The sequence below is a fragment of the Bipolaris zeicola genome, assembly GCF_000523435.1.
Source record: "Bipolaris zeicola 26-R-13 unplaced genomic scaffold scaffold_27, whole genome shotgun sequence".
Lineage (NCBI taxonomy): Eukaryota > Fungi > Ascomycota > Dothideomycetes > Pleosporales > Pleosporaceae > Bipolaris > Bipolaris zeicola.
This window is the reverse complement of record NW_006912076.1, coordinates 121,124-134,834: the sequence shown is the minus strand read 5'-3', so window position 1 is coordinate 134,834 and position 13,711 is coordinate 121,124. Positions and strand designations below refer to the sequence as shown.

General features: G+C 49.6%; 6 protein-coding genes across 6 annotated transcripts; 3 read left to right on the top strand and 3 right to left on the bottom strand.

Annotated features, from left to right (window-relative positions):
- Positions 1-683: 683 nt before the first annotated feature.
- COCCADRAFT_2691 (uncharacterized protein) lies at positions 684-1,318 on the bottom strand (the record flags this gene model as incomplete). The annotated part of the gene is made up of 2 exons (XM_007711264.1): positions 684-1,127; positions 1,193-1,318. The coding sequence occupies 2 exons, from the start codon at positions 1,316-1,318 to the stop codon at positions 684-686; spliced, it is 570 nt and encodes a 189-aa protein (XP_007709454.1).
- A 539-nt stretch (positions 1,319-1,857) lies between these two features.
- On the top strand, positions 1,858-3,314 carry COCCADRAFT_23973 (uncharacterized protein; the record flags this gene model as incomplete). The annotated part of the gene is made up of 4 exons (XM_007711275.1): positions 1,858-2,053; positions 2,213-2,283; positions 2,537-2,979; positions 3,035-3,314. 4 exons carry the CDS (start codon positions 1,858-1,860, stop codon positions 3,312-3,314), a joined length of 990 nt encoding a protein of 329 aa, XP_007709465.1.
- Positions 3,315-3,886: 572 nt separating this feature from the next.
- Positions 3,887-4,057, top strand: COCCADRAFT_88829 (uncharacterized protein; the record flags this gene model as incomplete). Its single annotated transcript, XM_007711316.1, has 1 exon — positions 3,887-4,057. The coding sequence occupies one exon, from the start codon at positions 3,887-3,889 to the stop codon at positions 4,055-4,057; it is 171 nt and encodes a 56-aa protein (XP_007709506.1).
- A 2,066-nt stretch (positions 4,058-6,123) lies between these two features.
- COCCADRAFT_23972 (uncharacterized protein) lies at positions 6,124-7,386 on the bottom strand (the record flags this gene model as incomplete). The annotated part of the gene is made up of 3 exons (XM_007711274.1): positions 6,124-6,442; positions 6,733-7,097; positions 7,357-7,386. The coding sequence occupies 3 exons, from the start codon at positions 7,384-7,386 to the stop codon at positions 6,124-6,126; spliced, it is 714 nt and encodes a 237-aa protein (XP_007709464.1).
- Positions 7,387-10,636: 3,250 nt separating this feature from the next.
- COCCADRAFT_88701 (uncharacterized protein) lies at positions 10,637-10,816 on the top strand (the record flags this gene model as incomplete). Its single annotated transcript, XM_007711315.1, has 1 exon — positions 10,637-10,816. A coding segment is annotated over one exon (180 nt), but the record flags the coding sequence as incomplete, so codon positions are not given.
- A 1,723-nt stretch (positions 10,817-12,539) lies between these two features.
- Positions 12,540-13,565, bottom strand: COCCADRAFT_88830 (uncharacterized protein; the record flags this gene model as incomplete). The annotated part of the gene is made up of 3 exons (XM_007711314.1): positions 12,540-12,926; positions 12,972-13,145; positions 13,203-13,565. 3 exons carry the CDS (start codon positions 13,563-13,565, stop codon positions 12,540-12,542), a joined length of 924 nt encoding a protein of 307 aa, XP_007709504.1.
- Between the last annotated feature and the right edge of the window lie 146 nt (positions 13,566-13,711).

The window sequence follows — 13,711 nt, the reverse complement described above, 5'->3', positions numbered from 1 at the left end:
CTAAAGCTTCCATGGCCAGCAGCAACCCCACTGTTACGTCATGCCCATCCTCAGTTCCTCTCCTCTCCCCTCTCAGCGTCTCGTCTCCGTGTCTCGCATCCTGCAGCTTCAATGCCTCTCCTCGGCCATTGCACTTTTTTACCTTTGGTTTTTTATCCCGACCCTTGCTGCAAGCCTCTTTTCCCCGACAGCGCCTCATGCTGTGACTGGCTCGGCTGCGAGTTGCCCGGTCACCGGTACTCTCCCCGCATGCATCCCACGTCCAGGATCCCACCCTATCGCCTCTCAACCCCCAACGCCGGCTCTCCAAGCGTCTCCGCTTGTACCACTGGAATTTTAATCATCATCTGTGTCGGAATCACGCTCATGTTTGGTTTGGTTTGGTTTAGTTTGGTCTGGTGGTTGTTTTGCTCTTGCACAAGTTTGATTGATGATCCGCGCAGGCTCGCTGAGCCGCGTTCGGAGGTTATTACTCCCTATAGTAGTACTGCTGATGACTGGTCGTGACTTGATCTACTAGACGACAATTTGTCCATGACTTTTTTCCCTCAAACAAATGAAAATGGCAGGTGGCAGTCCTGCACTGTGCGCAATCCTCAACGCCCCAACACCTTCGCTAATAAAACGATCAAAGAAACAAACATTAATGACGAGTAGGCGAGCGCCTGCTACTGTCGTCCCACTCAAACATCGAGCTTCTTGGCTGCGTTCTTTCGGCTCTTCCTCATGCTTCTCCAACTCCACTTGCTTCCTCGTGTCGCCTCTTGCAGCTGTGCAGGGCTCAGAGTAGCAGAGTCGGGTCGCGGGCTGTCATTGTTGCTGCTTGTGCAGCTGACTGACCCGCTCTCGAGTGATGTCGCAATGGATGCTGTTCGTCGGATCTCAAAGGCATCTGCGCTCTCATATCGTCGCAGCTTGGACTGTGGTCGGCTGGGTAGAGGCTCTTGGAGTGCGAGGAAGCCAGAGGCAAAGCATCCGCCATAGGCCTTGAGCACCTCCATCGAAGCTGCTTTTCGAAGAGCCATTCGCTTTGTTTGCGAGCTTGCATCTTCATCATCAGACTCCTCGAGATCCAAGTCGTATCGGTAGTACTGTTGAGGCTCTAGCATGTAGCAAGCACTGTCCGCCTGGAGAAAGAGTTAGATTTTGATTCTTGAAAGCGCCATGTTGAGGGGAAGGTCCGAGTGCTTACCTTGACATGTGTTGGGCTATGTGTTGAGGCATATGTGGAGCCATGTGATCGCAGGTTCTCCTCTGTGAGCTGGGCTTGCTGGAAGCAGACGTCCCAGTTGGGTGTGTGTCCAAGATTTTGGTACATGTTTGCTGAGTATGTGATTGTGGGTATATTGGGAGAGAGAGAAAGTGTTGGTCAAGAAGAAGTGGCAGTGGCAGTGGCGGTAGTAGTGGTGGTGATGATGGTAGTGGTGGTAGTGGTGGTAGTGGTGGTAGTGGTGGTGGTAGTAGTAGTAGTAGTCTTGTGATGGCTGTGGTGGCTGTTGCTGTGGTAGTAGTGGATGCTGTCTGTGTAGTCGTGGTGTGAGTAGTGTTGAAGGCTAGGGCGACCAAGTGTTATATACCAGCAACGGACTCGACATGTTACCCAGCTCTCAGGATGGTACCCACCAGACCGAGCGCCATAGCGCCGCACTCGCCGATGGAGTCCAGGGACCAGGGTGGTGACAGCGCCCCCAAAACGTGGTACATGGCTGCGGCTCTACCGTTTCCGTCATCACTCGTGCTTTGGGCAGATCAGTACTCGTTGCTTTTAGCTGCCGTCGACGCAAGGACCCCACGGCAGATCCTGGTGTGCTGAACCAAGGGGCTGGCTGCCCTGCACGCCTCAGCTCCACACTCGACATGGCCAGGGCGGCCACCCTCTCACACAGCCTATCACTCGCTCTCGCTCTCGCGTACCCATGCCCTGACCCCTCCTGTCCAAAAGTTATTCGCACACGCCGATCAGCCGCGTTTTGGAACTTGCCCTCAAACGCCTCAGCCGCTTCATCTCAGTCGTCCACGTCGTCGTGGGAGAGAGCAGGCTTCAGGCATGCAAGTAAATACACACAACCCTGCCCCTCACCTCAGGCCCCAGGCCCCAGAGCCTAGAACATGGGCCTCACCGCGTGTTTGCCCTCTGTCCGAGTGTCTCGAGACGGTGTGTGTCTTTTGTGTGTGTGTGTGTGTGGTGGTGTGTATGTGTATATGGGTGTAGTGTGTATATTCGCATCCAAACCATATCCATCCATGAATCCTGACGACAAAACAAAAGGGCCATGCATCATGGTCGGTACTATGCGCAGGCGCAGTGCAGCGTGGGATAGTGAACCTCACCGCCTGCTTGTCCACGCTGTGCAGCGCGCCTAGCACGAGATCTGCCCCCTCGGTCTGCCCCAGGCTAATCATCTACTATCCAAGGTTGCCAAGCGAGACCAGATGCTAATTTGACAGCTGTCGCAAAAAGCAATGAACTGCTTAGCGCAACGCGCCCCATGCGCCGAACGATGGATTCGCTACCTTGCTTGCATCGTGATCACAGGATCACGTCCAAATCAAAGGGAGTATCTGCTGCGATGCCAGATCAGGCTACCATGCAGGTACACGAATGCTTGACTGGGGCCCATGCTCGCCATCTCCACCAATCCACACGGGCACCGCGTGCCTGGCGATGAGTAAACACACACACAGACACCTCATGATTGCTATCACCACCCTCACCTCTATCCCGAACTGGTTCGCTCCAAGTATCGTCCCCTTAGTCAAGCAGGCGGCACAACGCTGCATCCGAACAGGCACAATCCCCAGGCGACCACTATGCAACCACTGCCACTGCCACTGCAACGCTGCTCTCGTCGACCCAAGCAGCGACTGCGCTCAGCTTGCCCCAAGAAGCACCCCTGCACTAGCGCCGCTGCTTCGGGCCTGGCGCTCATCACCTTGCATACACCAAATGTTATTACATTCGCTGGCTTCATTGTCCACGTCTGTAACCCCAGGAACACGTTTTGCCTTGGTCCCAATCATCTTGTAACCCCAGGGGCTGGATACCACATTACGCCATGCGCCTCTTCACGCACCACATACCTCTTGCTCGCATCTTGTGTAATCTCGGCATCAAGCCAGTAGACAATCAGACAGCAATACCCGTGAGACAAACAACCCCCCCAGCCCCGTTTCACTTTGAACAAGACGTCCACCAACCGCCAACTCTGAATCCGTTTCAGTACGGCGCGCACGTGTCTGTACTTGGACAACTCCACAATGCCACTGTGTACTGCAATGCCAGCCCCGCTCCCGTCATCGTCATCGCCACGTAACTCACAGCCTGAGGCCGAGCGGTGCCATACACCTGCGCTTCTTGGTGTTGTCTGCTAGGCAATATTGTGCGGCCCGCAACCCAATAAAGGCGTCGCCGACCTTCAGGCATCGTTTCCAAATCTCTTGCAGCGGTCACAAGCTCCACAAAATTTCTCCCCCACACATGAGCTATGCCCAATGGATAAAGGAGCATTCGCGTTCGGGCTCTTGCCGGCCTCGGACTCGATGAGAACCACCGCTATCTCTTGTCAACTCCCCATTCAGATCAGAAATTGCATCCCGTATGACTCGCAACCCTGGCCCGGATCAACCAGTCCCGCGGCACAGCCCTGAAATCCCAGATCGCCGAATGAGATCTGTGGGATTCCGCCCCCAGTACACTCGTAAATAGAATCGCTGCCTGACATCTTACCCACAGCAGTGGTTGCTGTCAGATCACCCGCTCCGTACAACCATACCCATATCTCACTATGACGTCGTGACCTCCAAGAGCAGCAACAGCCTGCCCATTCAGGGCAAGCGGAGTAAAGGGGAACCATGTGGCACACCCACTTCTACCTGTCTTCTACGCATGTCTGTATGCCCAGCAGTCAGGGCGGTGGCGCTGAGCACATCAACACCAGCCCACCATACAAAAAAGCACAACCAGGCACCAGCAGTATCACCGCAACACGGCCGTGACCACGTCTCGTTCCTCTCGTCTCGTGCAAGCTGGTGTCTCAAAACTTCACACCGGCCCTGAGGCTAGAAAGATCAATGACAAAAGACAAAAAAGAAAAAAATACGAGGCAGGGTCACCAAGTGCATTTCTTTTCTTGACGACCCACCGCTTGTTTGGAGGTCAAGCTCGTCATCACCAACTAGCAAAGTCGTTCCTGAATCTTGAAAGCTTTGCAAACACGTCGCGCAATTCCATCATACTTCCTTGCACGCGCCACTAGCGAATTGTACCGAAGAAGGGCAGAATACAACCAATAAAATTCGTGAGGCTACATGCATTGGGTATCAAAAAACACCGCCAAAGTCCAGGCCGTTCCAAATAGCTTTCCCTCAACAACACATCAGCAAACTCCCCCCAGACCAGGGCTCCACAAATGCCCGCCTTCGTTTCACTTTCCTCTTACTCTCTTCTGTTGTGAGGCGTCAGTACAGGCTAACTCGTACACGGCTTCGGCAGTACCCAGCGTACTACTGACCATGCTATTGCCGGAAAGCTTAGGGTAAAAGCTTGGTCTTTTTATGCAGCCCGACTATACACTTCAGCCACATCTGCGAGCCATTGGTCTAGATGGCGTCGAAAGTGCAAATGGGGGTGTGGTATATGCCAACGGTAATGCATTTTGATTGCTATGGCGAGCAGTCGAGTTCGCTATCGGAAACTGTAGTGAAAAAATTCTTTTCAGGTGGCAACGTGTAGATGATAACTTGGTCGGATATGTTCCGATGAGGGTTGAGATGGTATAGGCCTTGGTGAGAGAGACGTCGTGTGTGATTTATATCAACATCATCGCTGATATCTCATGACATGAACACCAAGTTTGCAGTTCCAAGTGGTAACACAGCATGATCAAGTTGCTGTTGCTGGTCTTGCATGCGCGCGTGTGGTGTGATGCGCTCACGATACCCGATAATTATCCGGAAAGGAGCAAAGGTCACACCACAAGCCCCCGGAAGTCGCCGTCAACCTTGGCGCCACCATTCATGTGAATTATCCGGATTCGTTATCGGCGTAAAAAGTCTCGAATCACAGCCTCGTATTCACTTGACCACCCTGATCTTCTGGTGTTCACACTATGTTTCTCTCACCATGTCACCGCCTCCTCCCCTCCTCCCCCTCCTTTTTACCCCCGCCTTGTCTTAACCGAAAACATTTTTGACCAAAAAAAAACCCTTCGCTTAAAAAATCCTAATTGGTATCTACCAGTCACAAAGAACAGCCATATGAGGATGAACATGGTAAGGGCACACTGAGCCAGTGCGTGCGCCCTTTAGCGAACAGAAGCGGAGGCCATAGACGCTGAGGCGAGAAGAAGAAAGCCTCTCACCAATTGCCCGCTGAGCATCTAGACGCCATGAAAACAAAAAAAACAGACTCAACCCCTTGATACCTCGGAAAATCTGTAAATGCGCAACGGGAATTTCTTCCACAGTAGGGGGTCTGTGCGTGGAAGGGCCAGAAAAAATGAGTTAACACACATCTCCGTGGAGACTCGACACACGCACGCACACACACACACACACACGCACGCACGTACGCATAGCACACAGACACACCAACCAAAAGTACTGCTGCTTTCCGACGGCAGCCTGGACGAAATGATAAAATATTCTTTGTAATTCGTGACACACGCGACCCTCCCTTTTGCTCACACCGCAACCGAGGATCCCAACGCAAAGAAAACCAACACTTAGCCTGGCCACGCGCAAGAAGACACGAGCCAGATGGAGGTGTCTTTTTTCCCTTTCGCCAATGGAACGAGAGAAATCCGAGAACGAGAGAAACAAAAAGGGTTTATTGGCCAGACCCGGTTTGCCCTTCAGTGCGCAAGATAAACGAGGTCCACGATTGAAAAAAGATTCCAAATCGCGTTTTTCCTTTTTTTCCTTGTTCGTTCGTGAGTCTGGATGCTTTCGTCGTGACGATGATGATGGAGAGTCTAGACCGCAGGTATAGTTTTTTGTATCACTACACTTATCTTTGATGCGATAACAAAAAGGAGGAATGCAAAAGCGGTAGGTCTAGAACTTTTGTGACTGTAGAAAGGCGACAGGAAATTAGTCTTCTTTTGCAAAATATGTCTCTTACTTTCAAACAAGACTGCTCCAAATGCGCTTCATATGGTGCAACTTGCTCTTGCTTTCTTTCTTCTCTCCCTCTTTCTCGCTACTCTCTTTTGCATCTTGCTGCATTTGGCGCTGGGCCGGTGATAACTGCGGTTGTGGCGACAGCACAGTAACGAGCGGCGTCGTGACATTCGGCATCTGGGCCTCGGGCTCCATACTATCGCGTCTGGATGCCGGTGATGCGACAGCGACAGCGACATGCGGCTGTGCAGGAGCAGGCGAGATAGCAGGAGAAGCAGTGTTGCGTCTACTACTACTACCATCATCTTCTCGCATGCGAGCACTACATTATATTTTTAGCGCAACAAAAAAAAGAAGAGACGTTAGTTACCGCTTTTAAGCAAAACCTTCTTACACATACACTTTAGCGTAACGCGTGCGCTTTCTCTCTCTCTCTCTCTCTCCACACGAAATGAATCGTTACCAAAAAAAGGGGGGGAGGGGAAGCGCAACCCACTAAACTTAACCCCATATATACGCGACCTAAAACCGTCGCCTACTCTGACTCGCACAAAGAAAAATCCCCGAATGTCATGGAAAGATAGTGCAGTAAAGGAAATGCAGACCACTTACACTAAATCATGACTCCACTTCTTCCTCTGTCCTGTATAATTCATCATATGCGCCCCTCCTTCCCCTCTTCCTCTTCCTCTTCCTCCTGCCATCGCTACCCCCTCCACTTTCGCCTTCCCCTTATCAACCCTCCCATTCCGCTCCCGCCGCGGATACTCGTGCAACTCAAGTGGCGCGCAACGCAATCGCGCGGGTCCGACGCACGGATTCGAAATACTCGAGTAGTGTGTAAATGGGGGCGTGGGTGATGCGGGGCGTTTGTGGGTCAAGGAAGACGGACCGGCGATGCAGGGGTTTGTGCAGCATGTTTGCGAGCAGGTGGAGGTTGAGGTTGAGGGGGGTGGTGAGGGGATGGGGTTGGGTGGCTGGAGAGGTGGGTTGTTAGTTTTGTGTGATATTGAGAGTTTTTTCCGACATGGGAATTTTTTTGATCGGTAGGAATTTATGAGTCCCGTCCCGTCGAGTTGATTAGATATTTTCCGTCCTTTGCAAATCTCCACGTGGATGAATTTTCCGTCATGCATGTAGTAATCCTCCGTCTTCTGCATTGCGTTTTTTTTTGCCTTCCCGCGATTTTTTTTCTACGCGGTTGCGACGGGTAAACTTTTTTTCGCTCTCGCTTACCTTCTTTGTGGTGTTTGTCCGTGGAGTCATCGGTGTTGCTCCGAGTGTAATTTTTTTACTGTGTGTGGTTTCTTTTTTCCCCAGTCGTTTACGCGTTTGTTTTTGACGTTTGGGTAGTGTTGCGGGGGATTCATGTATCGGTGAGGAAGAACATGTCTAAAGTGTTGTAAAAAGAATCGATGCTGTCGCCTAATTGTCTATCCATCATATCTCTCATTATTTTGCGATTCATTGTCGTGGTACCGTGTTTGCTGTAGCGAACAAATGGCTCGATTTTGGTTTGCTTTTGCATGTGACTGGATTCGCTGGGTTGTGTTGTCAATGGTGCGGCTGGGTGCTTTTGATGGGAAGAAGACTGGGCATAATGTGTGTGGAAGGAAAGATGTCATAACAGTGGTGCTGATTCGCTCATGCATGGGAATCACAACGGCATCCAAACCCAGCGAATCAGACTTTAGGATCTGTACATGACGTGGGTGTTGTGTGAAGCTTTCTTTGCAACCTCTACCTATTGGTGTGCCACCAAATTGTGTATCACTTGGCCAATCTGTTGTTGCTACCCATGTGTAGGAAGTGCTACGACGCTTTAGGACTTCCAATAACACCGCATCCCTAATCGGGGCATGTCATGTGGTTCTGATGGACGCCATATCCCTTCTTTTTGCTTTTTTTGCTGATGATCTCATAGACATCGATCGATCTGTACTCGCGATTGAGACAGCCCCCACCCCCAGCGATGCCTGAGTACGTGAGAAACAGGTTTACAGGGCATCGGAATCGAAGCCCAAGTGAAACAGTCAATACTTATACGTATACACCCATGCGATAATTCTTTTCGACTGGAAAGGGGTATCTCTCAGAAACTGTGCCAGACATCGTCGCGATCTGGTCCCAACCCAACCACCTCTGCCTCAACTCTTACCCCACACCGCACTACAACTCAACTGCTTCGCACCACGACGCACAAACAATCGTCTAAGAGCATCGACGCAGTTCACCGTTAAGAAATCTCCGGTCCGCTTGTCAGTATGACGGGAAAAGGCGGTTTACATGTGTGCTTCTTGTCATCGGGATCGAAGAATGGAGTGATCGAGATCACTTTGGGACCACCAATCTGATTTCAATATACGCCTTTACGCCGCAGGATCTGCGAACATCGGAATCGTTGGCAGTTGTGAAACGGGCGTTCCCTTGTTACTCACACTGCAATAGCGTTCGAGTATAGTGTGGCCTTCAATGTGCTTCTTATCATCGAGATCGAGATTGCTTTGTAGCCACCCACTACACCTCTATAACGCCTTACAAGGTACATCATCGGGATCGTACACCACCTTTGAAACGGGAGTTTCCTCCTCGGAGAGTGGGTATTGCAATGACGTGGATGTGTATCGCGGTCTACAGGGTACATGGCATTCTCATCGAGATCGCATTCTACACCTAGGTGTAGACGGACAATCAGCCACCCCTTTGTGTCCGAAATTCTTCGCGATCTACACCCTTCGGCATCGTTTGACAGTGCGAAACGGTCCGTAGTACACAGACTGTTATGACGTGGATGGGAATGCTGTGGATTGCCAGTCACTTGGGTGTAGATAACATCGAGATGGTAAACTTCTCGGCCTAATCACAATGTCACGATAACGATCCAACAGTCTTCGGGCATCGAGATCATGGGTCTTTGTGAAACTTTAGCCATCCTTCAGACTGATTCGTACTAGGCAGCATGTCAGGGTGATTATCACAATTGGGCATCTCCACTCCAATCCATGCAAACACCAAGAAAGACTCAGCCAGTATAGTATGGATTGGACGAACAGTCCGTTGGGTCGCAAGCAACGACAAGACCAGACTTGAGAAAATGCATAATCTATCACACTCCATACCCTGTATGCCAGCTGCATAACTTGGGCTTGCTCAACGCCTACAGCCTTCGTTAAACCACGCGGCAGGACAAGCCAGAGAATTGAACCCTTCACCCCCTTTCGCCCTCGCAAAGCCATGACAACCAACCGATCTGATCAAATGAGAGGAATAAAAACTGGGCCTGCGCCTCTATATTGCTTTCCTGATGCAAGATGTAATTTCTTGTTTTCTTCTAGTGCAGAGCAGGCATAAAGTTCGAAACAAGGTACTTTTCTTTTGCCAGACCAACAGACCCTCTCACCCAAGATTGCCGGCCGTACGTACGAAAGCAAGAGAAAAACAAAGGAATAGTCAGGCACACAGACACACCCACACCCACACCCATACATTAGCAGCTGTTTGTGCATTGCGCTAACAAGGCTGCATGCTAAATCGCTCACTAGCGATGGGGTGGGCCGTCGCTTACTATCCGCTTACCGGATCTTTTAGTCTGCAGACCCTCAACCCATCTCATCCTTCGCTCTCTTTGCAAGTGGCTGTCGATCATCCCACCCCCCTCCAGCCACAGCCACGTCAAAGGATGATCTGCGGCTAGACAAAAGGCCCATGCGCGTGACTACACCTTTCGTTTAGTTCGGAGACTTGTGCAGCGGGGACAGCCACGACGAACAAGGAGGGTGAGGGTAAACCTTTAGAGTTTTTGTGCCTGCTTTTTGTCTGTTGTGTCCGTGCCCTTTTGCATTGCATGATGGAATATGTTTTGTGACCACATTTCATGTCTTACGGGATCGACATCGTGACTTTTAACTCGCTCTGCGATGAACATGGTGGTTTACCTTTCTTTCTTTTTTGGGCCTTTGGGGAAGTTTTTTTGTTGCTCGGTGTGGGTCCGATTGCGAGGTAACATCATAAAATATACAAGGCGGTGAAGATCGTGCATATGAGGTTCCTTGGGATGGAGGGAGAACGTGAGGCTGGTCGGCACAAGGTTGATGCTATCAAGATATGGGGGAGGGTGGATGGGTGGGTCGTGTGGGTGCTGAATGCCTAATTTTGTCTTGTTGGGGCAGTGGGGATGTACACCAAGTCTTTGAAGTGTAGGGAGAGGGAGGTCACGAGTTGGTGTTGGACATGATCACTTGGTACCTGCAATCTCTTTTGCTCATTCCAAACTTCTTGCTCGCATCGAGTGCACATCCACCGGTGATGATTTCTAATCCTTTTACCACATCTTCGAAGTCTAAACACGCAATTCCATGCCATCTTCCCAGACCTTTTCGGACACAATTAACCTCTATGTATGTACAATCTTCATGTCTTAAAGGTTTAGTTCAGCTCTATTACATATCTCCTTCGAGGGTATGCTCATCTCAGCTTACGGCCCATCTTTCCGAGACTTCTTGGAATCCCTCGGTGAATTATCTACGTCATCGACCTTGTACTGAAGATCTATGTTTACTATCTCGTCCTTGCCTGGCTGAAAATCCATCCTCTTCATTATCTTTTCTTCATCTTTTTTGCTCAAAAGGAGAAAGCAAAAGATTCAGGTGTACGGATGGTGTGTAACTTCAGCCAGCCATATCATCTTTCATGTTGAGATCACCATGGTGGTTCCTGCTAGACTTTTACGTTGAGCAGACTATTATAGTATCTGCCTTGGACTAATTTCTGCTGCGTTTGTTGGTACAAAAAGACATAGTCGATATTAGCGATGCAGTGGCCTTGCAGTAGTCACTCCCGAATCGTGAGTGAAACATTGTTCACGGTATCTTGGTTAAAAGCTAGTATTACCCCTGAAACCGTCTTTCTTGACCTGACATCCTTGATCGTCGCGTGTAAGAATACCTGTGCGATTTCGTATACAGGTACTATGCGCCTTCTCACACCTAAGTCTCCATCAGCTTAGGCATCCTGAATGCAAAGTAGCGAAGCATTATAACTGCCATGGACTTGTCAACATGTTGCTAGATAGAACTGTATTATCGCCAGTGTGAAATCTGGTGAAGAATTGCAGCTTCGCGAATTATTGTTAAACATGGATGTGATGAAGGCAGATAGCGGCCTGGTAGGATATACTACTTTAAAAGGCATTCTCAACCCCTTTTCGAATACATTTAGGCCATTGATATAGGTATATGGTGCCATCAATATTCTACTATCTGATACTCAAGTTCAACTTGCAGTGAGTATGCACCTTATGAGCAGAGATACTACCCGTACTTGCGAAAGTACAATTCATATTCTCTTCTCTTGTTCGATAAATCACTCTTACTACCCACTGCCCGCTAAATGAAAATCCCAGTCACACGATACTAGATATAAGTAAGCCACATCATACATCGTGGTGCTGCCCTGCTTTGCGATTGAGTTCAACATTGGAATTGTAAAAGGCCATCACAACTTCAAAAAACACAACGTTTTATGCAACGAGCTGAACTTTCCAGGTTCCTACATTTTAAATAATGTTCGCAACAATAACATACCAAGGTTGTTTCTATGAAGCCGTGAGCTTCCCATGCATTCTGCTCATCTCCCCATCTTCTCTGCCTCCATCGTTACTCTTGGGGACTCATTTCCCCAACTCTTCCCCGATTATCAGTAGAGCGGTATCGTGATGCGTCATTTATATAACATTATGACGACATCAAAGTGCATTGTAACTATCTTGCATTGTCACCGAGCTCTCAGCATGTGAATGTGCCGATGCTACAGTATCATCTTCTCCAAAGGTGGGGTAAAAAAAGTGGGAGAGAAAGAGAGAAGGTGGGGTCGTGCTTACAACCGAAACAAAATCAGTGTAAATTTAATGAGAGCCTTCGATACGAGGCAGCTTGTGCCCATGAAAACGAAACAGGAATATGTCGGTAACCCATGTTCGACTGGCATGAAAAATGACTGATTACTATTCATATCCTGTGACTGCGATTCAGAATACGCCGAACTGTTCCAACGTGCCCAGGAAGGTTTTGCCACCATCGGATGGGATGAGCAAACCCCCCTGTAATCCATTTTGGGACAAGAATACGGAAACGGGCAACCATCGATCTACAAAAGATTGTCCCTATTTTCCAAAAGGAGGCGGAACCCGCGGCTCAGCCAAGTACTGGCTCGCCCCACATTTCCCCAACTCTCAAATGTGGGGAAAAGACGACAGGGTTCGGTAACACTTGCGATTTGCTCGTTCGGAACGCATGCGCGCCAAAGATCGCAGATTGCCCGATGGATTCCTGATTGCTGGAACGATAGAGTTTCGGACCCTTTGATTGAAGTTGCAATGGGATAAAAGTTGTGCATGGTATAATATTACTTGCATAAAGTATTCACACTACACCAAAGAATCTAGTCGTGTTCGCCGGATCATTTTCCCACTCAGTGTCGTGGGCAAAGATTATCTCAACCCCTTCCTTCTCCAAAATCCGAATTCTTTCGATAGTTTCCTCGGCTTGCTTCCGATCGGCATGTATGCAGCAGACTTGGCCATGTGCATCGTTCCATTCGCCAATCTTCTTTTCACCGGTCAGTATTCTCCTATCGTGACAGGCATCCCCGCCCATGTAGATCCGGTGGCTCGTAGAAGTCCTTGCCAAAATATTGATATGTCCGAGGAGATGTCCAGGTGCGTTTACGATTAGAAGGGACCCGTCGTTGAAAAGGTCTAGAACTTCCGGGAGACAGTCTTGACTTTGCCATGACCCATGGAGATTGATCTCCCCATAGATTGTGCCCGAATCGTGCTTCTTCAATCCATGCACGATGGGTTCGGGTAGTTCCACGGTCCGACCCTTCGGCAAGAGGTCGCTTTCGAAGAAGGAATGGCCGCCTCGGAGTGAAGAAGAAGCGCCGCTGAGCAGAGTGACTGCGCCATGTCCGACGACGAAAGTTGAATCTGGAAAGTCTCGAGGCTCTCCGACATGGTCCCAATGTACCTGACACAAGTAAGTTACTCGTTGTCCACCAGCGTAACTCTATTAATCTGTACTTACATGTGAGTAAATTACATAGTCAATGTCCTTTGGTGTAAGTCCGCCCTTCGCGAGGCTCTTGGTGACGTCCGGATCAGTGCTCATTGGCTGCCTGGTGTCGATATGTTTCTGTATCGGCAGCGGATAGCGCTTCACGTCTCTTCTCAAGCCTAGATCGAAGATGAGTCGTGTTCGTTTTCCGGTATATTGATTCACATGCTGAATCAGGAATGCTAACGAAGGAACAGTTCGACGAGCGTCGGGCGTAACATGATCCACAAACTGGTATTCTGGGAGTGCAAAATGGCCACACGATAGAGCATGAACTGAAACGACAGCTGTCGATTCAAGCTGAAAGCTGTGATATGTGTTGTCAACAATCATATTCTCCCAGGAATTAAAGAGCCAGTTTAATTAGCTTGCCGACGTATCGGAATCTTGTGCTCTTATTATGAGTATTGCTTTTTCGTTGTTGTCTGGTAGAAAACAACAGGACACAACACGGCCTTATGTGAACAGAAACACGGACA